The sequence below is a fragment of the Protomyctophum bolini genome, assembly GCF_963924005.1.
Source record: "Protomyctophum bolini genome assembly, chromosome: 24".
Lineage (NCBI taxonomy): Eukaryota > Metazoa > Chordata > Actinopteri > Myctophiformes > Myctophidae > Protomyctophum > Protomyctophum bolini.
The window spans coordinates 15,863,558-15,886,933 of NC_137885.1; the positions used below are offsets into that span (position 1 = coordinate 15,863,558).

Genomic DNA, 23,376 nt, shown 5'->3' on the forward strand with positions numbered 1-23,376 from the left:
TTTTCGTCTTAGTTTTAGTCCGAAACGGAACCAACACTGATTGGAGCCCGTGGGTGGAGACGCGTCGAGTTGTAACCCTTCCCCACCGCCTCTACCTTCCCCTCCCGTCCACCGTCTCAGCTTTCCCCTCCACTGTACCGCGTCAATAAAAGAGAACGGGCCAAACAAAGGCGAGGGCTCAACTGGCTGTTCTCGCCTTTTCTTCCTTGCAAGGAAGCAAGGCTCAGGTTTCACTGTACCAACACACCCTCTCCAGGTCCCCTAGCTCTAGTTGTTCTGTACCAACACACTATATATGACCCTCTCCAGGTCCCCTAGCTCTAGTTGCATTGTTCTGTACCAACACACCATCTATGACCCTCTCCAGGTCCCTAGCTCTAGTTGCATTGTTCTGTACCAACACATCATCTATGACCCTCTCCAGGTCCCTAGCTCTAGTTGTTCTGTACCAACACACCATCTATGACCCTCTCCAGGTCCCTAGCTCTAGTTGCATTGTTCTGTACCAACACATCATCTACTGCCTCCCTCTCCAGTAGAGGGCAGCACGGGTCCATGCGGACCACCGAATACCCGAGAGCCGAACGGAGAACCGAGCCGGTTCGGGCCCCAAAATAAATATAATATGTCCCTCTCGGGCAGGGTCGGATCCACTCCAAATTGCCGCGGGTCGTCTGGGTCGGATCGTCTGAAATGCAGTTAACCGAAATTACCTGTGAGGATCCGAGCTTTATATATTAAACCCTTCAACTTTAAAAATAGGTGTTCAGAAATAGACATGCGTGCGTTGTAATTATTACATTCTAAAGTTTGTCTGTTGAACAGAGTCAACGAGGGCTGGGTCTCTCATGCACCTCGACATGAGCGACATCTCTCTCTTTCGCTTTGTCTCTCTCTCTCACCCCAATCCCAACAGCGCACACGCACACACACACACACACGCACACGCACTCACACACACCGCTGGCTATATTAATGCAATCATTGCGTGGTGAAACGCTCCCTCCCCTGTCAGGTGTAAAGGAGCGACTTGGACACCCATGCATGAAGGAAGCATGAGTTCAAGTCCGTTGCTCTCCCCAGGTTGGCGGAGGGTGTGTAGAGCCCAGGATCACATTAGATAATTGACACAAGGGTGATAAATGGGTTACAAAATGTTGGGATAAAAATTATAAAAAAAACCCCACACATCATCTATGACCCTCTCCAGGTCCCTCGCTCTAGTTGTATTGTACTGTACCAACACACCATCTACTTTATATGACCCTCTCCAGTTCCCTAGCTCTAGAGCCATTCTCCTGGATGACAACCTGCCGGCCAATGACCCCAGCTTTAGAGTGAGCTACCAGCTTCCTCACCCTCCTCGCCCTTCTCTCTCTCTCTCTCTCTCTCTCTCTCTCTCTCTCTCTCTCTTTCCCCACTCGGTCTTGACGTGGTGTCGCCCGCCCCTCGTTCGTGTTCAGGGTGGAATGCTCTTCCTCGCTAGGCTGGGTTTTAAAGGGTTCACTTTTAATCCAATCAATTCAAATTGAGTAGGGGGCAAATGGATAATCACCTCCCACCCGCTGTCGTCTTTTTCCAACTTAATAATACAGTATAACCAAACACCTCCTCTTCCCTATACTGTATATGTGTCATTTTGGCTGTCTCATGTCAAGGTGGCGGTGTTGTTTTTGACAGCACATTTCTATTTTAGTTTTTTTAGTCATAGTCTTTGGAATGCAACTTCATGGCATATTGTAGTCACCGGCTGGAATGTTTTATTGTTAGTCTAGTTTTAGTTGACTAAATATCATGAGATCTTAGTCGACTAAATCTACAATTGATTTAGTCGACTATAATGTATTTTTACAGGCCTTGATGCCGTCGTAATGACTACGCTGAAAATAGCAGATCTACAAGCTCACAACGCGTCTCGCTGCGACACATTGTGAGCTTGTAGATCGGCTATTTTCAGCATGCAACCAAGTGTAAAATGACTTATACTGGATCTCTTGTCCACTAGTCCCCTCCTAACATTTTAGTCTAGTTTTTATTTGTTGACGAAATTGTCAATGTATTTTCATTTCATTTTTATTGAGTTTTCGTCAGTGAAAAAAGGTAGTCGACGAACATTTTTCCTCATAGTATTAGTGGACGAAAACAACACTGCAAGGTGGTGCTTTGGTTGGATGACTTTTCACTCTTGTTGATTTCAATCAATGATTGATTGATTGATGATCGATCGATTGCCGTTAATCATTTTCTGAATCTGGGTGCTTCTGGGCGTTTCATGGCACGTAGGGCAGGTGACTTTCTGAGACAACGAGGCTGCATTATTGCGTTTGCTCCAAGAAACAAACAATATCAAAGACAACGTGATACCGGGTGTCCTGTCCTTGCGAGGCTGTAACAAGCCTGGGTGTCATATCAACAAACCAAAATGTGAGTTATATTAGGGCTGCAAACAGAAAGGTCACATGCAGGTTTGTTCCTGTTAAGCACATGAATGAACCTTCTTATTCCTATTCTGGGGCATGTCACAGTAGATTGAAGATTCGCCACAAAAAGACTCAAATTCGACGCGCTTCCGAGCAGAGGGGGAAAATGGAGATTGTCCCAAGTATAGACCCCTGGGGGACGCCATTCAACAAAGTATATAAGGTTTATGTGGTTAACGAGTGTGTTTTTTGTCAACTGGAATGTTTTAGCTAGTTTTAGTCGGCTAAGTGACATGCAATTTTAGTCGACCACATTTACAGTTGATGTAGTCGACTGAAATGTATTTTGGCGGGCCTTGATGCCGTCGTAATGACATATTTTACACTTGCTGAAAATAGCCGATCTACAAGCTCACAGCGCGTCGCAGCGCGACACGTTGTGAGCTTGTGCCTCGAGACCGTACCGCTTTGACCGACATCTTCTAACCTTCCCCGACCGAACCTATTCCAGACTCAGACTATAGCGTCGCAGTCCCGCCCCCTTTCATGACAACGCCAGGCCCAGGAAATAGTTCCCAATGCATTTTCCCCATAGACATTTCCAAACGTATTTATTTAAAGACCTTATAAGCGTCGTACAGAGCCAACTCTTGTCGTGACAAATCATGACAACAAACACAATATTTTGGACCAAACAAATAATTACAAAGAAGAAAAACAACAAAAAAGTGTTAACATGCCGTTTTCTTCTTCTTTCTAATTATTTATGCAGCCCGAAAAATTGTGTTTGTTGTCATGATTTGTCACGACAAGAGTTGGCTTTGTCCGCAGCGTAAACGTCTTTAAATAAATACTTTCTGAAAAGTCTATAAGGAAAATGAACGGGGATTTATTTTCCGGGTGTCTCGAGGGGGCGGGGCTGCAACGCTCTATAGCTGTGGGGACAGCTGTCCACTACACAGTGGTGTTGTCCTGCCGCCGTACAGCCTACAAGCATTATGTTCTGTTTGGGGTAAAGACGGGATCAGCACTTTATCAACTAAAACTTTCCTCTCCTCTCCTCTCCTCCCCTCTCCTCTCCCTCTCCCTCTTCCTCTCCTCTCCCTCTCCTCTCCCTCTCCTCTCCCTCTTCTCTCCTCTCCTCTCCTCTCTCCTCCAGATTAATTTCAGATGTAAACCATCCTTCCGAGAGTCAGGCTCTCGAAACATCAGAGAGGTAAGTTGTGGAACATTTCTTTATGAGAGAGAGAGAGACATTTGCTGAATAACTGAGGCTGAGGTTTTGTTCAATATTTATATTTCAGCGTAATCAGTGTAGGCTTACTGCCTGGCAGTGCACAATACATTTAAATCTCAGACAGACAGACAGACACGCCGTTATATGATAATAATTGTGTGTCCGTTAATTGTTTATAGGGGTATTAATAGCCAAAGTACATTATGCAGATAGAATTTGTCCTACTGCATTTACCCATCCTAACTATTGGAAGCAGTGGCATGTATTGTTGTCTAGAAAATGATAAAGTGTGTGTGTGTGTGTGTGTGTGTGTGTGTGTGTGTGTGTGTGTGCGTGTGTGCGTGTGTGTATTGCAGCCAATCGTGGTCCGTCACCATTGGGTGCATCGACGGAGACAGGAGGGGAAATGTAAACAATGTGGCAAGGTGAGAATATTTGCTCATTAGAAAAAACACGTCATCCAATTATGACGTAACCCTAAATGGCAAAGCCAGGTAGAAAGTGCTTTTTTTGGGGGAGGGGGGGGGGGATACATCATTTACTCTCTGTATTGGGAAATGAGTGATTTTGAAAATAAAAATCTTTTGTCACAAAATTCCCCACAAAAAGTGCACAGACATAAGCACAGCGGAGGTTTGTGTGGATTCTGCTGACGATGACTCCGGTGTGATATGACTTATGACACACGGTACAGTCTGCTGCAGCTTGGTGTGTGCATTAGCTGCGCCACCGGGGATGCCATTAAAGCAGTTACCGATGAAGAGCGCTGTGTTCTCGGGTGTGATTACGTGCTGTACGACAGCGGGATGCGGGCCAGAGTGCCGTCGACCACGGAAAGGCGGCCTGTCGCCACAGAGATATTATTCGCTTTAGTGGGACATGTGTACCACGGGAACCGTTTTTGGTGTTGTAAGCATTATGTTATACTTTAGCTATTTCAAAATAGCAGATCTACCGTACAAGCTCATAGTGCGGCACCGAGTGCCGCGCTACAAGCTTGTAGTTCTGCTATTTTTGAAAATTCGTGAAAATGTGGTGCAAATCTTTGAATATATATTCTTTCAGAGTGAACGTTTTTAACTCAAATCTTTGCTTCCCTGCAAATCTTGTCCCTGGAACAACATATATTCAGATGGGGGGTCTGCGGCCAAATTCAGATAATTCTGGGGGTCCTTGACATGAAAAAGGTTGAGTACCCCTGACAGAAACATTTATTTTTAAATCGGTATCAGGTCTAAATGGGTGAAGTAGCCGTGTAATAAGCGGGATAACATACAGTAAAGCCTGGCGTTCTATTGTAAAAGAAAGAAGTGATTATCCCGAACCTCTTTTGACTCCCCTCTGTGTCGGCCTGGCCTCTCCTCTCTCCCCTGCAGGGTTTCCAACAGAAGTTTGCCTTCCACAGTAAAGAGATTGTTGCCATCAGTTGCTCCTGGTGCAAACAAGCTGTAAGTACCTTGTAGGGGATTGTGTCCTACAAGAGGGGGTTGTGGAGCAAGTATTATTACGTTGATATTATTATATCCATGTCGTGGTTTGAGGAACTGGGATTTTGGATGTTGTGAAATGGGCATTGGGCACTTCTCTCAAAGCCGTATTTTTGTGGTTTTTAAAGTTTGTCTGGGATTTTCTAAAATAGTGAAAAGCAGCCCATCCACAAGCTATTTTCAATACATTTTATTTCTTGGGTATGTTGAAGGAATGACCACAAGACTATTATCGTCACCATTTGGTCAAACATGTTGTGATATGGGATTTTGACTCATGCATTTTGACTCATGCAGTCACTACTCAGTACAGAACATGCTCTAAATATAATTAAATGTTCCATAGTACAAAATACATGGAGTCTTCCATCACGTGTGTGTGTGTGTGTGTGTGTGTGTGTGTGTGTGTGTGTGTGTGTGTGTGTGTGTTTCCAGTACCACAACAAGGTATCCTGCTTCATGCTGCAGCAGATCGAGGAGACCTGCACAATAGGAGCTCACGCTGCGCTCATAGTCCCGCCCACCTGGATCATACGAGTCAAACGACATCAGGTACACCTGTCTGTCAATCACTCCCACCTGGCTGTACTGTATGTGTTTATCTCTGTGCTCAGCTCAGGGACTGCTTTCATTGAGTGTCATGGGACAAACTGAATGAAGTCTTGTCTTTTGGTGCCATCTAGTGTTTTCTATCGGAACAACAATTCTCTTCTCTTCTCTTCTCTTCTCTTCTCTTCTCTTCTCTTCTCTTCTCTTCTCTTCTCTTCTCTTCTCTTCTCTTCTCTTCTCCTCTCCTCTTCTCTCTACAGTCATCTATAAAGAACAGTAAAAAGAAGAAGAGAACATCGTTCAAGAGGAAAAGCAGTAAAAAAGGAGTGGAGGTGTGTATCGTTATTCGCATACAATATGCAAGCACAACAGCAAAGAGATGGATCAATTGTTCCGTCAACTATCAATACATGTACACAATCTACACATACATATGCACATACATACACAAATATGTTGTACTTCTTGTCTCCGCAGGAAGGGAGGCTCTGGAAGCCTTTCATCATCCGACCCATCCCCTCGCCGCTGATGAAGCCTCTGCTGGTGTTTGTCAACCCCAAGAGTGGAGGGAATCAGGTATGAAAACACGTCTGGTTTGAAGATTCAAAGGGCTTTGTTTGTCACTCACTCACTCATACGAGTGCACGCAACAAGATTTAGTTGTCTTTTGGATAGGATTGTGTCCACAATTCCATGCTGTATTGTATGTTGGTACCATAGGCGTGGATTTAACAGGCAAACATTGATCCAAATAACAATTATTCTACATTCTCTTAACCCACTTAGACCTGATGTCGAAATTTAAACAATGTCTTCTAAATTCTGACAGTTTTCTGAAATACCTATGTTTCTGTATCAGTGGTGCTCAATATTTCATGTCAAGGAGCCCAAAAATTATATGTAATTGGTCGCTGACCCCCATTTGAAAATATGTTGTTCCAGGGACCTCCCCAGAAGAGAAGCAAAGATTTGAGTTAAAATGTTCACTCTGTAATAATATATATATTCAAAGATTTGAGGCACATTTTCACAATTATTAAAAAATAGCAGAAGCTCGTAGCGCACCACTCGGTGGCATATATATTTGGTGGCCAACCTGTAGTTACTCTGAGGTCATTGTTGAAGATCCCTCTAAGTCTAAGTCTATTGGTTGTCCCGGCAGAAGATGAATCTGTCATTACCCCTGCTGCTAAACCTTATAATATCTACGATAGATAGATAGATGGATAGATAGATAGATAGAGAGATAGAGAGATAGATAGATAGATAGATAGATAGATAGATACTATTGATTGTCGTGCGTTTGTTCCAGGGTGCCAAGATCCTGCAGACCTTCATGTGGTACCTCAATCCAAGACAGGTGTTTGATCTCAGCCAAGGAGGGCCCAAGGAGGGGTGAGTCACGCACGCACGCACACACACACACACACACACACACACACACACACACACACACACACACACTGTACTGTAGGTGAGTAGGTACAAATCCCATCAGCAGAATTTGGAGTATGGAGGGAGAAGAAAGAATGTGCCAACATCAGACACACAGCTTGGTAAGCTCAGAAAATGTTGTCACTCTCCCAAGCTACTGTGCCATGATGTGAGAGCTACACACTAGACTACAGTGTTATGCAGCGCTCTCTTATGTTAATCATTCATGGCCATAATTAAATAAAAATAAATAACACAGTTGGAGTATTATGGTGGTGGGCGATTAACCACACACGCACGCGCGCCCACACATGCACTTGCGCACGCACACTCACCCAGACAAGCAAATACATGCACACGATTTGAAAACAAAATATATGTGGTACATCCTGGATACTGAAGAAGTGTGTGTGTGTGTGTGTGTGTGTGTGTGTGTGTGTGTGTGTGTGTGTGTGTGTGTGTGTGTGTGTGTGTGTGTGTGTGTGTGTGTGCGTGTGCGTGTGCGTGCGCATGTGTACGCTTGCGTGTGTGTCCTAGCCTGGAGCTGTATCGTAAAGTCCACAACTTAAGGATCCTGGCATGTGGAGGGGATGGAACGGTAAGTAATCACACTCTGTTCTGTGTGTGTGTGTGTGTGTGTGCACACACACACACACACACACACACACACACACACACACACACACACACACACACACACACACACACACACACACACACAACACACACAGAGAACACACACTGACTTCTCATTGCATTCTGTCCCTCTGAGTTAGCACGGGTTCCTTTGACTGCTGTTTGAAGCTAGCGGTACAGAAGTCTGTTCTAGACATGGTGTTGTCAAACACGATTTGTTTTGCTGTGGGCCAGACGGAGCTAAAAGAGCCCATTCGTAACGAGTGCTCACAGCCTCACATGGCCTTCGTTGCCTTCACTTTTTCAACCTGCTGTCTTCACACATTAACCCATTTCTAAAAAAACAACAGTTTCTGTGTCAGTGTCAGTGGTGCTCAACCTTTTTCATGTCAAGGACCCCCAGAATTATCTGTATTTGTAGTTCCACGGTCCCCCCCCCCCCCCCCCCGAAAAGCAAAGATTTAAGTTTAAAATTGAAAGAATATATATTCAAAGATATGCGTCACATTTTCAAGATTTTAAAAATATTTAAAATAGCAGATCTACAAGCTCGTAGCTATAGTGCACCTCAATAATCACAATCACGAGTTTAGCCCACTCAATCAAGCTGGATAAATCCACTATAGTGCCAGAAGTTCATGGTGTTCTGTTCATTTAGATGTCTGGTGGGAGTCGCGAGCGCAGCTTAGATTTGTCAATGTTCGTTATGGAGAGCGCCTGCTTCACAGAGATAATTATATTCTCCTCGACTACGGCAAAGGTCCTTTGGAAGCAAATTGTCACCTTGGGGTACATCAGTTTGAATAAAGATGAGTGCAGAGTACCCGCAGTCTGAAACTTAATTTTCCAATCAAAGACACACTGAACCTCAATTAGTTACGGTGCTGGGCCTGCGGGCCACCTTGTTAAACAAACAGGGCGCGGTGATGACAGCGTTACGATAAGAGATGAGATCAACTTGCATTGATCTTATAGCCCAGGAGCCATAGACGCAACAGCAGTAAGCATTATTAAACACTAGAATAGGCCATTCACAGCAAACGTGTCCTGAATCGCCCTGACTATAGCAACACTCAGACCAGCTCAGTGGCTCAGGGAGACATAAGGGAGTATTTGAAACTGTGAGCAGTAAACCTAGTAAACTGAAAACAACGGAACCAAAAAAGAGAGACATAAGTATAAGACAGAATCATTCAATCCTTGCTGCTACAAGATCTGGTTGCAAAGGAATAATTTATTCCACCCAATTAGACCAAAACTTTATACATTTCTCCTTCTGCAGTCTGAGAGAGAAAGTGATCTGTTCCATATTATAAATATAATGTACTATATCTATTTTCTTTCATGGTGGGGGGCCTCAGGAAGCAACCAGGGTCGTGTAAATACTTTTATACATGCGGATATCAGAATACAGAATAGGTATTCATCAGATCTTCCCATCTGAAAATGTGCATGTCCTAAAAAATAATGTAGTAAGCTCTAAGGGCAAATTAGCACCCAAATATTGCATTTATTGATCTCTGAAATTCTGTCCAGAAGCTTCTAATCACTGGGCACCCCCAGAGAATATGCCAATGGTTAGCCTCCCGAGACCCACACTGTCTCCAGCATGTTGCCTCCCCATTCCAGAAATGTGCCTTCTGTTTCGGCGTAATGAAGAAACGGACAAGACATTTCCTTTCTACCCAAATTCCCTCCATACATGTGAATTAGTACGGTACATTTCCATTGGAATTTACATATCTCAGACCACTCATCGTTTGATATATGATGTTACCTTCTGTTTCCCACTTTTCTTTAATATATTTTGTATCATGTTGTTTTCTTTCCATGAAGCCGTCATAAAAATCTGAAATAATACAGTACCTTTAGCTAAGTAACTCAAACATTTCTAACAAAACCTTAGGTCCTTAACCCATTTTGGGTGGGAACCCCTTTTGGTGTTTTAAGCATTATGTTATTATGTTGGTCCCTGGAACAACATATTTTCAGATGGGGGTCGGCGGCCAATTCCATATAGTTTTGGGGTTCCTTGACATGGAAATGTTTGAGAACCACTGACATAGAAACATAGGGTTTTTCAGAAAACTGTCATGATTTAGAAGCCATTTTGTAGAATCGTCCCCAGGTCAAAATGCGTTCACTCATTGACATGAAAAGGTTTGAGAGACCTAGCCTAAAGAAGTGTGTGTGTGTGTGTGTGTGTGTGTGTGTGTGTGTGTGTGTGTGTGTGTGTGTGTGTTTCTATAGGTGGGCTGGGTGCTATCCTGCCTTGATGAGCTGGGGTTGCACCCTCAACCTGCTGTTGCTGTTTTACCACTGGGGACCGGAAACGACCTGGCCAGGACCCTTAACTGGGGAGGGGTGGGTACACACACGCACACGCTCACACACACAGCTAATTTTTATTTAGTTTAGTCATATTTTAGTCACCTGGATTTTTTGGGTTTTTGTCTAGTTTTAGTCAACTAAATGTGAGATTTTAGTTTACTAAATCTACAGTTTATTTTGTTGCCAAATATACTTGGCGTATAGGTGGCGTAATTTGATCAGATTTGGTTAACTTGCTATTTTCAGAGCGCAATACAACCAAACATAAAATGACTTATTTTTTAGTTCTACTGCGCTCTTCTGAACTAGCCCCTCCCTAACATTTTAGAGAAAACATTTATCGGCATAGTTTTAATAGACACTATTCTATTAATTCTCCTTCTCATACCATGCATATTCCAGGGCTACACAGATGAGCCGGTGTCAAAGATCCTGTCTCACGTTGAAGAGGGAACTGTGGTCCAGTTAGACAGGTGGAATCTACGGGTTGAACCCAACCTCGGTGCAGGGGCCGAACACGACGAGCAGCAAACCGACAAGGTCAGTTTAGAACACGCACGCACGCATGCACGCATGCACGCATGCATGCATGCACGCACGCGCACACAATGTGTGCTTTTTGGCAAAGTAAAATAGAGTCTGTGTTCAGGTGTGTGTGTCTGTGTGTGTGTGTGTGTGTGTGTGTGTGTGTGTGTGTGTGTGTGTGTGTGTGTGTGTGTGTGTCTGTGTGTGTGTGCGCGTGCGTGCGTGTGCGCTTGTGTGTGTGTTTTCTCCCCAGCTTGCCCTAGATGTGTTCAACAACTACTTCAGTCTTGGGTTCGACGCTCACGTGACCCTGGAGTTCCATGAGTCGAGAGGTAAGGATCACATGATCCCATCACTGTGGATTCAACCAAGGAAGTTACAGATGCTAAACTACTTTTTGTTTTTACGTTGCCTCCTGTGCTAAATGTCTTGTCGTTCTCTGTTTTTCAGAAGCCAACCCTGAGAAGTTTAACAGCCGTTTTAGGAACAAGATGTTCTATGCTGGGGTGAGTGTAGTTTAACTGCGGGGGATTAAACAATGGTGTTCCAGATCTCCCTGATTGGTTTTCATTAACCTTTTGAAGAGCCACTGTGCTGACATGATCGTTGCTTTTCATGAAAATCCGCTTTAAAACGGTGTAATCGCTTGTCGCGGTGTTGAAAAATAGCCCAAAGTGGCGACAACAGAGCGGAGGAGGAATGCGCGCGCCACCGCCGCCATCATCTCAAACACTGTTTTGTCTTTCTGTCTCCAACAGACGGCCTTCTCAGACTTCCTGATGGGAAGCTCCAAGGATCTCTCCAAACACATCAAAGTGGTGGTAAGAGACTGATCAACTCGTTGCTCTGGCACTTATCACCGTATCATCATAGCCATCATCATACTGGAGTTATTCTGTTCACTTAGATAATAATTACATTATTTAGATTGATGCTTGACGGTGTATGCGATTTGCGCGAGCGCTAATTCAGTTCTGTTGATAGACGCTATATGGTAGGGCATTAAGCAACTAGTCAACTAGTTTACTAGTCGACTAGTTTATCCATAAGTCGACCTTGTTGGTACTAGTTGACTAGTTGATAAGGAAAAAAGAACATTTATTTTATTTTTTTTCCCCCGATTTTGTTGGCCTCAAGATCAGGTAGATTATAGTTATAGTCACCAATGTACACAGTTCTTTTTTTTTTTTACATAATAGGTAGTTATACTAGGCAACTAGTCAACTAGTAAAAATGACTAGAAGTGAATGCCCTACTATATGACAGTGGGCATGCTGAGATACTGCTCTAGGTAGTCTGTGTCATTTAGATAGATGCTACAACAGTTATGTTGATGGATGCTAGGTACCGGTAGCCAGTTACGTTTTGTTCATTTTCGACGTCCCGATTTATTAAGTGGTTGATGCTGGTACAAAAATGACGATTTAACCCGAAGGACGTAAACAACAAGTAAACCTGGTCTTGACCATTTTTGTCTCCGTCCATCTGTCCGTCCGTCCGGCCCCCAGTGTGACGGGACAGATTTGACATCGAAGGTCCAGGAGCTGAAGCTACAATGCTTGGTCTTCCTCAATATCCCCAGGTCAGTATACTGTAACTGGAACTCCAGTATAAGTCATTTTACACTTGTTTGCATGCTGGAAATAGCCGATTTACAAGCTCACAACGCGTCGCGCTGCAAGTGTTAAAACAGTCATTACGACGGCATCAAGGCCCCGACAAAATACATTGTAGTCGACTAAATCAACTGTAGATTTAGTCGACTAAAAACATATGACATTTAGTCGACTGAAACCAAACGCACTAAAACATTCCACGGGTGACTAAAATGTGACTAGTACTATTCAATAGACTAAAAACTAAAATAGAAATGTTGCTGCCAAAAACAACACTGCACAACACTGCCCCCCGCAGGTACTGTGCGGGCACCACGCCCTGGGGGAACCCCGGCGAGCATCACGACTTCGAGCCTCAGCGCCACGACGACGGGTACATCGAGGTCATAGGGTTCACCATGACGTCACTGGTAACTCTCAACTCCTATTTGCCCCCCCCTGATCATACTGTACTGTAGCCTGAGGGAGGCCACACAGCGGCAGATTGAATATCACAACCATCTTGTGTGTGTGTGTGTGTGTGTGTGTGTGTGTGCGTGTGCGTGTGCGTGTGCGTGTGTGTGTGTGTGTGTGTGTGTGTGTGTGCGTGTGTGTGTGCGTGCGCGTGCGTGTGTGTGTGTGTGTGTGTGCGTGTGTGTGTGTGTGTAGGCTACCCTCCAGGTTGGAGGACATGGTGAGAGGTTGAACCAGTGTAGTGAGGTCATCCTGACCACGACGAAACCCCTCCCCGTACAGGTACGTCATGCTCTAGTCTGTTCTGGTCTAGTCTGGTCTAGTCTGGTCTAGTCTGGTCTAGTCTACTCTGGCCCATTTAAATAAATAAATACTTTTTGAAACGTCCACCACTGACATAGAAACATGTCAGGATTTAGAAGGCATTTGTAAAAATCGACTTCAGGTCCAAATGGGTTTTAATGGATGGACTGGGTTTTGTCTGTGTGTCGGCAGGTGGACGGGGAACCCTGCAGACTGGCGCCCTCCGTCATCCACATCAGCCTCAGAAACCAGGCCAACATGGTCCAGAAAACCAAACGACGCACGTCACTGCCACACCTCAACGAGTAAGGGCGCATTTGAATCCTTTCATTTGCATCCGCGCAGAAAGCAGCGTAACACATCATAGATCAGTCAGTCTCTGATCAGAAGACGGTTACATTTACGGTCAAACACCAGATACAACTGCTGCACATGCTTATTCACTCTGACAGATGTTCTTTTTTATTTCCCCCCTCACACTCACACATCATTTCTTTATGACTTTGAAACAAATCGTAAGCGTTGCCTTTGTTGGGTTTATTTCATATGAACTAGGCCACTAGGGCATTCACTTCTAGTCATTTTGACTAGTCGACTAGTTGCCTAGTTTACTATTCGACTAGTTGTTTAACTACCTATTATGTAAAGAAATATACTGATGGCGGTTTTGAAGCGCTGCCACAGTGCAAATGTAAACGCAACCCAACAAAGACTACAACTCGAAATGATTATGGAGATATCATCCTCTCTGTCCCGCTGCTGTCTGTCTGTCTGTCTGTCTGCCTGCAGCCAGCAGCCCGTTCCAGAGAGGTTGAGGATCAGAGTGAGCAGGATCAGCATGCACGACTACGAGGCTCTGCACTACGACAAGGAGAAACTACGGCAAGCATGTACGGAACACACGCACGCACGCACACACACACAACGCACGCACGCACACACGCAACTCACGCAACGCACGCACGCAGCACGCAAACCCATAGTGCGTTGTGCGTGCAACGCCGTGTGAGCTCTTAGGTCGGCAAAACGCAAGGTCAGCTGCGCTGTCTGTGTGCGTGTGTGCATGTATCTGAAAATGTTTGTCTCATATGAAAGATAAATATGACTGCAAAGCGCAGTGCGAAATCCTCTCTCTCTGTGTGTGTGTGTGTGTGTGTGTGTGTGTGTGTGTGTGTGTGTGTGCACGCTGTATCAGCAGACTGAAAGAGTAAACGGCACAGTGGGAAATCCCCCTCTTGGCTGGAGGCTTTGCCAGCGTTGGCCTATCATTGTGTGTCTTGTTTGATCCCGAATCACTGGCCTTGTTGCTGCTCTTATCTGTGTGTGATTATGATCACACACACTCGCACACACGCACGCACACACACACACACGCACGCACATGCACACACACTGCCCACTGCCTCTTATTGTGCCCATGTTTGATGGAAGATAAAAACTTTGCGCTTGCTTTTATCTTTTACTCTCTCTCTCTCTCTCTCTCTCTCTCTCTCTCTCTCTCTCTCTCTTCTACCCCATACCCATTCTGCTTTCATTCCTTTGTTCTCCAGTCCAATTATGCTCACACTTTGACTTGGTGCTTTATTTACAATAAACACGCACACGCACATTACGTGTGTTCTTAATGTTCACCACAAGGTGCCACTGTGTGCACTGAGAAAGCGTGTGTGTGTGTGTGTGTGTGTGTGTGTGTGTGTGTGTGTGTGTGTGTGTGTGTGTGTGTGTGTGTGTGTGTGTGTGTGTGTGTGTGTGTGTGTGTGTGTGTGTGTGTGTGTGTGTGTGTGTGTGTGTGTGTGTGTGTGTGTGTGTGTGTGTGTGTGTGTGTGTGTGTGTGTGTGTGTGTGTGTGTGTGTGCGTGTGCGTGTGCGGGTCGTATACTGTTGCCAACCCAAACTTTGCAAATGTGGTTTCTTGTCTTACATCTAATTAGGCACTCTGGTACAGTGGTTTGCATTTGCCCTGGAGACACTCACAGGCTGATGCTTCAGACTACCATTGACTGTCACAATTATACATTTAAGTTAACGATTAATTGTCACACAAATAATTACAATTGATTATATTTGTTTATATTTGTTTATATTGGTGGAGCGGAGGTGAGCGGGCGGGGTCGACATATGCCCTTAACTGGGCTGCATTCAAGACACTTGCCTTGTGTCTGAACACAGCTTTGATGAATGTGTTCTGCCCTGCCCCCCCATCAAACAAAACGTTTTGTCAAGCCATATGGGCTTCCATATGGGCTTCCGAGGCCATTAAACACAGACACAGGACAAACACAAGACAGGTGTCTTGAATGTGTGAACGCAGCCCAGTAAGGGCATAATGTCGACCCCACCCGCTCACCTCCGCCCCACCCCCTCCTGGTGCTGCGGCCATCTTGGATCCTAAACACAATATAAACAATGAGGGGTGGGGCAGAGAAAGGCCCTTATTAGGGGTTCAGTGTCTTGCTCAAGGAGACTTCGACGCTAACTCTGGGGGAGCCCACGTTTGAATGAAGCAATATTACACGAGAGGGTGTTGTTTAACATGATTTTTGCCACGACAGTGATGCGGTCAGGAACGAGACGTAGTCGAGTTCCGCAAGCATCACTGACTCACCCCTAGACTCACCATGCTTTCTATGGCATAGGCAGCTCCCGGCAGGATCTGCCTGGAGAAACCAGGCACAGCTGCGCAACATGAGACTAATTAATTAGAGCGACAGAGCGAGAGAGAGGAGTGTGTGTGCGTCAATTTAACAAAGGTGCAGACGATCAGAAATCGGCAGAGAATGAGCGACGTTTGCGCTATTACTGTATGCCGAATTGAAGTGAACTTTCTCCCTGGAAATAAAAAGGTCTAGGTTTCCCAAGGCTATACTGAGCCACTGCCGCCCGATCTGTGGCCTAAAGGGATTTATATATCTGCGGCTCCTACTAGAGGCATTGAACTTGTTGTGAGTGTCCTAAATCGAATCTCTCCTGAACTCCACTCAAATCCCCACTCAAATCCCCCGCCAAGTCAAATATGAACTGAAGCCATCACTAAACACCGACACGTAACCCTCTTCTAAAACCCCTGGAAATGCCCCCAAAGGCCGGATCCGCCGGAACTGGCACCGATAGCATCCTATCAACAGTCAGGCAGCGCACGCGGCCCCGTCTGATGTGAACAACCCAGATGGATGACTTGCTCCTCCAACCCCGAGGCGCGCGCGTTTGACAGCCGGCAGTGCCGTGCGTGCCGCTTGCCACCAGCCTCCGCGGCTTCAAACGAATGCCACTGCGAGTTTTAAAATAACCCATTCAGGACGGAGCGGATCTATGAGGGGGGGGGGGGGGGGGGGGGGGGTCAGGGGGGGGTCAGGAACAAATAATTTTTAGATGGGTGTCCGCAGCCAAATTCAGATAATTCTGGGAGTCCTTGACATGAAAAAGGTTGAGCACCACTGACACAGTTAAACTATTTCAGAAAAGTGTATGGATTTAGAAGAGTTTTATTTTTTAAATCTGCCTCAGGACTAAATGGGATAAACACTGGCTCCGGAGCCACGGGAGTCATTCACAGCGACGACGAGTACATAAAAGTATAACCTCTTATCTCCACATTTCAACTTATTTTTCTTCTTTCATAAAATGAAACAAAGCATTGTACCCAGTCACAAGTGCCCGCCTTGTTGTACAAGATAGGCACATAACAGTCAGTAGCACAAAATGGATTGTGAGCTTGTAATATCTATTCTACATTTAATCATTCGTAGCACGGCTCCTTTTTTCCATTTCCTGAAAAGCAACAGCTTTGGGCATACAGCTTTCCACTCGACAGGGATGATAAATTGATGATAAATTAATCCATTTAAGCCTGACGTAGAAATTAAAAAATAATATGAAATAGTCCGCTGACCCCCCATCTGAAAATATGTTGTTCCAGCAAATATTTGAGTTGAAAAGTTCTGCTCTGAAAGAATATTCAAAGATTTGCGCCACATTTTCACGATTTGTCAAAAATAGCAGACCTACAAGCTCGTAGCGCGGCTTGAGCTTGTAGATCTGCTATTTTTCAATAGCTAAAGTGTAACATAATGCTTAAAACACCAAAAATGGGGTTCCCGCCCAAAATGGGTTAATCCGGGAAGCCCAGGCTGCATGCTTCCTGTTTTGTTTCCGTCGCAACTAATAAGGCGGCAAGGCAGAGATGAGCTGGTCGGGTGAAAGAAACGGCGTCAAAAGTACTTCCAAAAGTATCTGTAAAAAAACTTTTCACATTATGCGTCGTTGATGCCCTACAGTTGTATCTGCCCGCGTGGGCTTACTTTCAACTGGAATCTGTTTTGTGTGTTTGTCAATATGTCTCAGGCTTTACCGTGTTTTTTAGCTCACTGCTTCTCTACCAGCTCAGTGGCCTTGTGGTTAGAGTGTCCACCCTGAGACTGGGAGGTCGGGGTTCAATACCTGGCCGGGTCTTACCAAAGACTCTAAAAATGGGACCCAGTGCCTCCCTGCTTGACACTCAGCATCAAGGGTTGGATTGGGGGTAAGTCCCTGCGACATACTAGCGTCATGTCCAGAGGGTGTACTTGTACATCAAGCTGCCTCACGCTACAGAAACAGGAGATAGACTCCTGCCGTATGGGCCTCATGGCTCGGCAAGGCTCATGCTCCCTTCTATGCATGAGGAGTCCAAGCTGCTTTTCACCTGACAGGGGGGAAGGAACACGTTATTCCGACCGGTTTCTTTCCCCTCCATCAGGCGGGGCTGACCAGAGGGAGGTAGTTTAGAGACCAGGATTACTGCATGTTTTTTGTGAGGGTACCTACCCTAGGGTACACGGGGAGAACATGCACACTCCACACAGAAAGGCCCTTTCGCCAACCCCGCCCCCAGCGTCGCCAGCGGGAATCGAACCCAGGACCTTCTAGCTGTGAGGTGACAGCACTACCGACTGTGCCACCGTGCCCCGACCTAAATCAGTTTTCTCAACAGATAATTGTCCTTGTGACCACCGCATTCTGACCTATTTTACTTGGTTACCCGTTCAAGTCAACCAACAAGAAAGGTGATGGGTCGCACACGTTTTCTAAAACAGTTGTCTGAAAAACCTTGGCTTTATCAGTGGTGCAGGCAAAGGAGGCTGAAAACCAGTCAAAGTGTCTGGCTGTGTGCCAGATCAGAAACAGAGATAGTTCAAGAATAAAAGAGTCCCGCAATTTCTGCTCCCAGATATATCTTTTACTTCAAGTGGTAATGGCTCGAAACGTTACCACTTAAGATATAATCTGGGAGCAGGAATTGGTGTGCAGACTCTTTTCTATTCTTGAGCTACTGCTGTACTGTCAGTGCTGCTCAAACCTTTTCATGTCCAGGACCACCTCTAAATATTATGTTCAGTTCCAGAAGCAAAGATATGATTTGATCATTTTCACTTAAAAAATATGTGTGGTGCAACGCACGGGTCCTGGCGGCACTCCTGGTGAGAGCAGGAGTGGACCTGGTGAGGGGGGGGATACATATAAACTTTACTTAACTTTTTTGCAATATGTAGTTTTATGTCCATCTGTCAAGCTCCCTCAGTCTGAGCCTCTTGTTGAATTTGCTGTCTGTTATGTGTCTGTCTGTCCGTTGTCCACACTCATACATACACACACATATCATGTGTAATCATGAGAGAGAGAGAGAGAGGTGGAGACAGAAAGAGGGGGTGACACAGGAGTTGAGAGGGACAGGTGAGGAGTAGCCTCGGTACCCAGGCTTTCATTTTCGCCGGCGCAAAAACATGAAAGCCTGGAGGATCTCATTGGCCGCTCTGGTCTAGAAGTGGGAGTCGACCCTTCCGGGTGGGCGTCGCTCCAAAGGATGTGACGACCTATAGTGCTGCGATTTTGCCAATCGGGGCGTGCGCAAAATCTCAGCCGCGACCCGCCCACTCTAGACCAGAAACCTTAACACATTAGCTCTGGCTATAGGAGGATTGTGTTGAAACACAGAGAGGGAGAGGACAAGTTGAGAAAAGAGGAGCATAGAAAGGGAAAAGAGAGAGAGAGAGAGAGAGAGAGAGAGAGAAAGAGAGAGATGGAAAGAGAGAAAAGCAGATTTACCCCACAGAGGAATTTAGCTGTTGCCTAGCAACGGTCGGGAAAAGATCTGTCCTCAGTTCAGCTCTCTATATATCTCTACTTTGTTACTCTTTCTTTCTCTCTCTCTCTCTCTCTCCCTCTCCCTCTCCCTCTCCCTCTCCCTCTCCCTCTCCCTCTCCCTCTCCCTCTCCCTCTCCCTCTCCCTCTCCCTCTCCCTCTCCCTCTCCCTCCCTCTCTCTCTCTCTCTGTCTCTCTCCCTGTCTCTCTCTCTCTCCCTCTCCCTCTCCCTCTCCCTCTCCCTCTCCCTCTCCCTCTCCCTCTCCCTCTCCCTCCCTCTCTCTCTCTCTCTGTCTCTCTCCCTGTCTCTCTCTCTCTCCCTCTCCCTCTCCCTCTCCCTCTCCCTCTCCCTCTCCCTCTCCCTCTCCCTCTCTCTCTCTGTCTCTCTCCCTGTCATCCTCTCCCTGTCTCCCTCTCTCTCTCTCTCTCTCTCTCTCTCTCTCTCGCTTTACATCCATTGATGCTTTCCAGCGCTCTGTCTACATTGTTGTCTCTCTGTCTGTCTGTCCTTCACTTCACTTTCCCGTGGCTATAATTTTGTGTTATTTTCTTGTTTTTTCCACGGCATGGCTTTGAAAGAAACTAGTCATCGTGTTTATTTATATATAAAAAAGTAATAAATCACACTTGTGTGAAGTGAGGGGCGCTCTTATCATCATACATCGTAATCCGTCACATTCCGTGCTCATCAGCCAATCAAAATGTAATCCTCACAAAAGTAATTCCCGGCCAATCGCTTAATGTTGGCTTCTTTTCACTTTCCTGCCCCTCAACTTTCATCTCCAATGTGTACTTTGCCAATCAAATCGTCCCTCGAGCCACTGTTTGTGTTCACACAAACCCGGAAAGCTGGGCATAGGAGGGGCTATAGCGCCCCCTCCATAGGAGGGGCTATAGCGCCCCCTCCAAAACGCACGGAACACTTTACCGCTCATCCATGGGGAAAGAAACAATAACGGTGCCCTTTACTCTTGAGTTAACTTTTGTGGACGTCTCAGTTCTCCACTTAAAAGTTTGTTCTTTAACTTTTATCCATCGCCCCCTTCCTCTGGCTCCATCCCCTTTTAACATGGAGAGTTGTCATCGAAAAAAACTAACAGTTTTTTAGCTGCTTCAATTGTTTGAGTCTCCCAGGTGCAATTACAGTTAGCAAACGGTACTAATTAAGTTAGGCTAGCTGACTTGTTACTTGTTATGTGGACGTCTATCATATCCACACACACACCTGCAGACTTTATGATGATGACACACCGTACCCTTAGGCCTCACTCACACCTAAGACACACTTGTGTCCTGTGTCTTCTGTGTGTCATGGACGCCTCAATGCATTTCCAATGGGAGTCACATGGTTTAATGACACAAGCTTGTTGTCTTCTAACTAAAACGAATAGGCGAGTGCACTCCCGGTTAGCAAAATCTGCTTTCAAGTGCTGTGCCCCGCACACTTGGAACGCCTTACAGACGTAGTACAGCTCTCCTGTTTCCCCCTATAGGTCGCTTTCAGTCAGACATATCAACTTCAATCTCACTCCATTGATGTCGATAAACTATGCGATGAAATATTCCCTTTATTCATAATTGTTTTCTTTGTCGGGCACGTTTTAAATGGAGATCATCTCTCTGTCTCTCTCTCTCTCTCTCTCTGTCTCTCTCTCTCTCTCAGCCATCCCGCTGGGACTGATCGTGGTTCCTGGAGACAGTGACTTGGAGACGTGCAGAGCTCACATAGAGAGACTACAGGAGGTGAGACCACCCGGCGGCCCCACTTTGAAAAGCATGTGTGTTTACAGAGCAGTGGTTCCCCAGTGGGTTTCATGTCAAGGACCCCCAGATCGACACTAATTATCACAGCTCAAAAAGCATGGAATACGCTTGAGTATATTCCATGAAACACCCACCCATCACCCCTGTATATTACTGTATATTACTGTATATTACTGTATATTACTGTATACAGTATGTCCGCTAAACTTGAGGTTTACGGGTAAATCTAGTGCCCATAATTGGCGGTTAATCCCTCTTTTCACGCAGTGTAGCCCGCGGACCCCCATTTGAAGAGATATGCCAGGGACCCCCATAAGTGAAGCTTTTTACGGCTGTAGCAGTGATTCTCAACCCGTTTAATTTCAAGGACCCTCCCAGTTTGACCTGCATTACTCTACGGACCCCCCATTTAATGGCATTTCTATCTCTGGGAGGGACCCCCAATTTATATCTTAAAATCAATGTTATTTTAACTATGAGAGTGTTTCCATTTGGTTCACTCTCAGAGTTACAGACCCATAAGGGTCCATTTGGTTCCATTTGGTACAGTCTCAGAGTTACAGACCCATAAGGGTCCATTTGGTTCCATTTGTACACTCTCAGAGTTACAGACCCATAAGGGTCCATTTGGTTCCATTTGTACACTCTCAGAGTTACAGACCCATAAGGGTCCATTTGGTTCCATTTGGTACACTCTCAGAGTTACAGACCCATAAGGGTCCATTTGGTTCCATTTGGTACACTCTCAGAGTTACAGACCCATAAGGGTCCATTTGGCTACAAAATACCCCCTGGAACTCCCTCAAGGACCCCTTGGGGGGGGTCCCCGGACGCCACTTTGGGAACCACTGTGTTAGACAATATTCGGGGTCGCTGATGCTTGGGACCTGCTCTTCCTCTTCCTCCTCTTCCTCTCCAGGATTTTTGCTTTGTTCGTCCCTCCTCGAGATGCTTGGCGGTGCAGGTTGGTAGTCGGTTGACGCTGGACCGCTTGTCGTGTGATTTTACCGCCGTGCTCAAGAGACACACAGGGGGGGGGGGGGGGTCTGATCATCATCATCACCTTTATTTATACCATTCTGAACTGAGATCAGATTCTAAAAATGTCTTCTACATCCTGACAGTTTTCTGAAAAAGCCATGTTTCTATGTTAGTCGTTCGGTGGCGCGCTATGAGCTTGTAGATCTACTGTTTTTCAATAGCTAAATCATAACATAATGCTAACACCAAAAGGGGTTCCCGCCCAAAATGGTTTATACTCGGAGATACAGTTGAGGGCAAGCCCTCATTTTCAACGCAGCCGAGGTTACAATACAGTCAAAAAACGATACATCAAACATTATAAATCAGGATGGAACTTTATACGGAACAACAACCATCAGTAAAATAGATGGATAGATAAATACTGAATCAATACAATAGTGAATGAGACGATAAAAAAAAGTACCCCAAACTTTGTTTGAAAGTGAAATAACAGCCGTCTGGACAAAGAACTTTGTGGAGCTCCTAATGGGCTGCTAGTGCAGTGAATCTGTCTGATTGTATTCAAAGTGTACATTTCTCAGACCAAGGGGGAACAAAGTAGACGGAGCAGAAAAGATGTCCAAGTAAATTCCCGTGGAATCTCCATAATTATGCTTTAAATTTGGACGTGTGCCCAGCTGGCCCACAGCTATAAGACAACACGCTCTCTCAGAGGGTTTGCGAAGCTCACAGCATGACTGCACTGACATATCAGCATTAAACAAAGCACACACACACACACACACACACACACACACACACACACACACACACACACACACACACACAATGGCAAAGCTACAGTATGGAAAAACCAAACACCACAGAACTATTCACTATTTAAATCTCAGCTATACAGCATTATTCTTTACAGAAGGTCCGTGTCAGCCTTTCGACCCACAGAACACTATGAAACATCCCCCCCCATTGACTCGTATTGAGTTCCCTTCCAGTCGTATCGACTTTTCTTTTTTTGGGGTGGGGGCTTAGACCTCTATATTGGCCTCTATACTTAGACCTCTATATTGCCGGTGGTCAGCGAGAGAAGGATTCTCTTACAGGGATCAATGTTGTCCCTAAAAAGGGGTCACGGGAGCATCCTGTTGGATCAATCGGTCGGTATTATATTCTACGCCACACGACCACACGGACACACGGTTCCTCTCAAACCCGTAACCCGCCCGCCCTCCTGTCACACCCCCTCTCTCTCTCTCTCTCTCTCTCTCTCTGTACTGTACCGTACCTCGTGACCCCGTGACCTTTTCAATAAAGTCGAGAATTGCCTTGAAAACCTTTTCTAAAACGAGGGCGATGTTTGTGTCACACGGAACGGCAGGCCATGAAACGAGCAAACACAATCAGCGAGGGCCACGCACACACACACACACACACACACACACACACACACACACACACACACACATGCACACCTCACAACATTTTTTAACGCACATACTGTAGCACAACAAGTTTATTTACAAA

The 23,376-nt window shown here is 45.6% G+C and overlaps 1 protein-coding gene across 4 annotated transcripts in view; it reads left to right on the forward strand.

The window, feature by feature from the left end:
• Positions 1-23,376, forward strand: part of dgkza (diacylglycerol kinase, zeta a) — a 140,429-nt gene that overhangs the window by 68,859 nt on the left and 48,194 nt on the right. For all 4 annotated transcript variants that reach the window (XM_080758791.1, XM_080758792.1, XM_080758793.1 and 1 more), the window contains 19 exons: positions 3,580-3,636; positions 4,014-4,082; positions 5,034-5,105; positions 5,580-5,696; positions 5,954-6,025; positions 6,171-6,269; positions 7,006-7,088; positions 7,665-7,725; positions 10,014-10,127; positions 10,497-10,634; positions 10,873-10,951; positions 11,070-11,125; positions 11,378-11,440; positions 12,128-12,201; positions 12,534-12,645; positions 12,884-12,970; positions 13,184-13,296; positions 13,781-13,881; positions 20,771-20,850. In XM_080758791.1, coding sequence (XP_080614917.1) covers positions 3,580-3,636; positions 4,014-4,082; positions 5,034-5,105; positions 5,580-5,696; positions 5,954-6,025; positions 6,171-6,269; positions 7,006-7,088; positions 7,665-7,725; positions 10,014-10,127; positions 10,497-10,634; positions 10,873-10,951; positions 11,070-11,125; positions 11,378-11,440; positions 12,128-12,201; positions 12,534-12,645; positions 12,884-12,970; positions 13,184-13,296; positions 13,781-13,881; positions 20,771-20,850 — 1,647 coding nt within the window. The remainder of the gene's footprint in view (positions 1-3,579; positions 3,637-4,013; positions 4,083-5,033; positions 5,106-5,579; positions 5,697-5,953; positions 6,026-6,170; positions 6,270-7,005; positions 7,089-7,664; positions 7,726-10,013; positions 10,128-10,496; positions 10,635-10,872; positions 10,952-11,069; positions 11,126-11,377; positions 11,441-12,127; positions 12,202-12,533; positions 12,646-12,883; positions 12,971-13,183; positions 13,297-13,780; positions 13,882-20,770; positions 20,851-23,376) is intronic.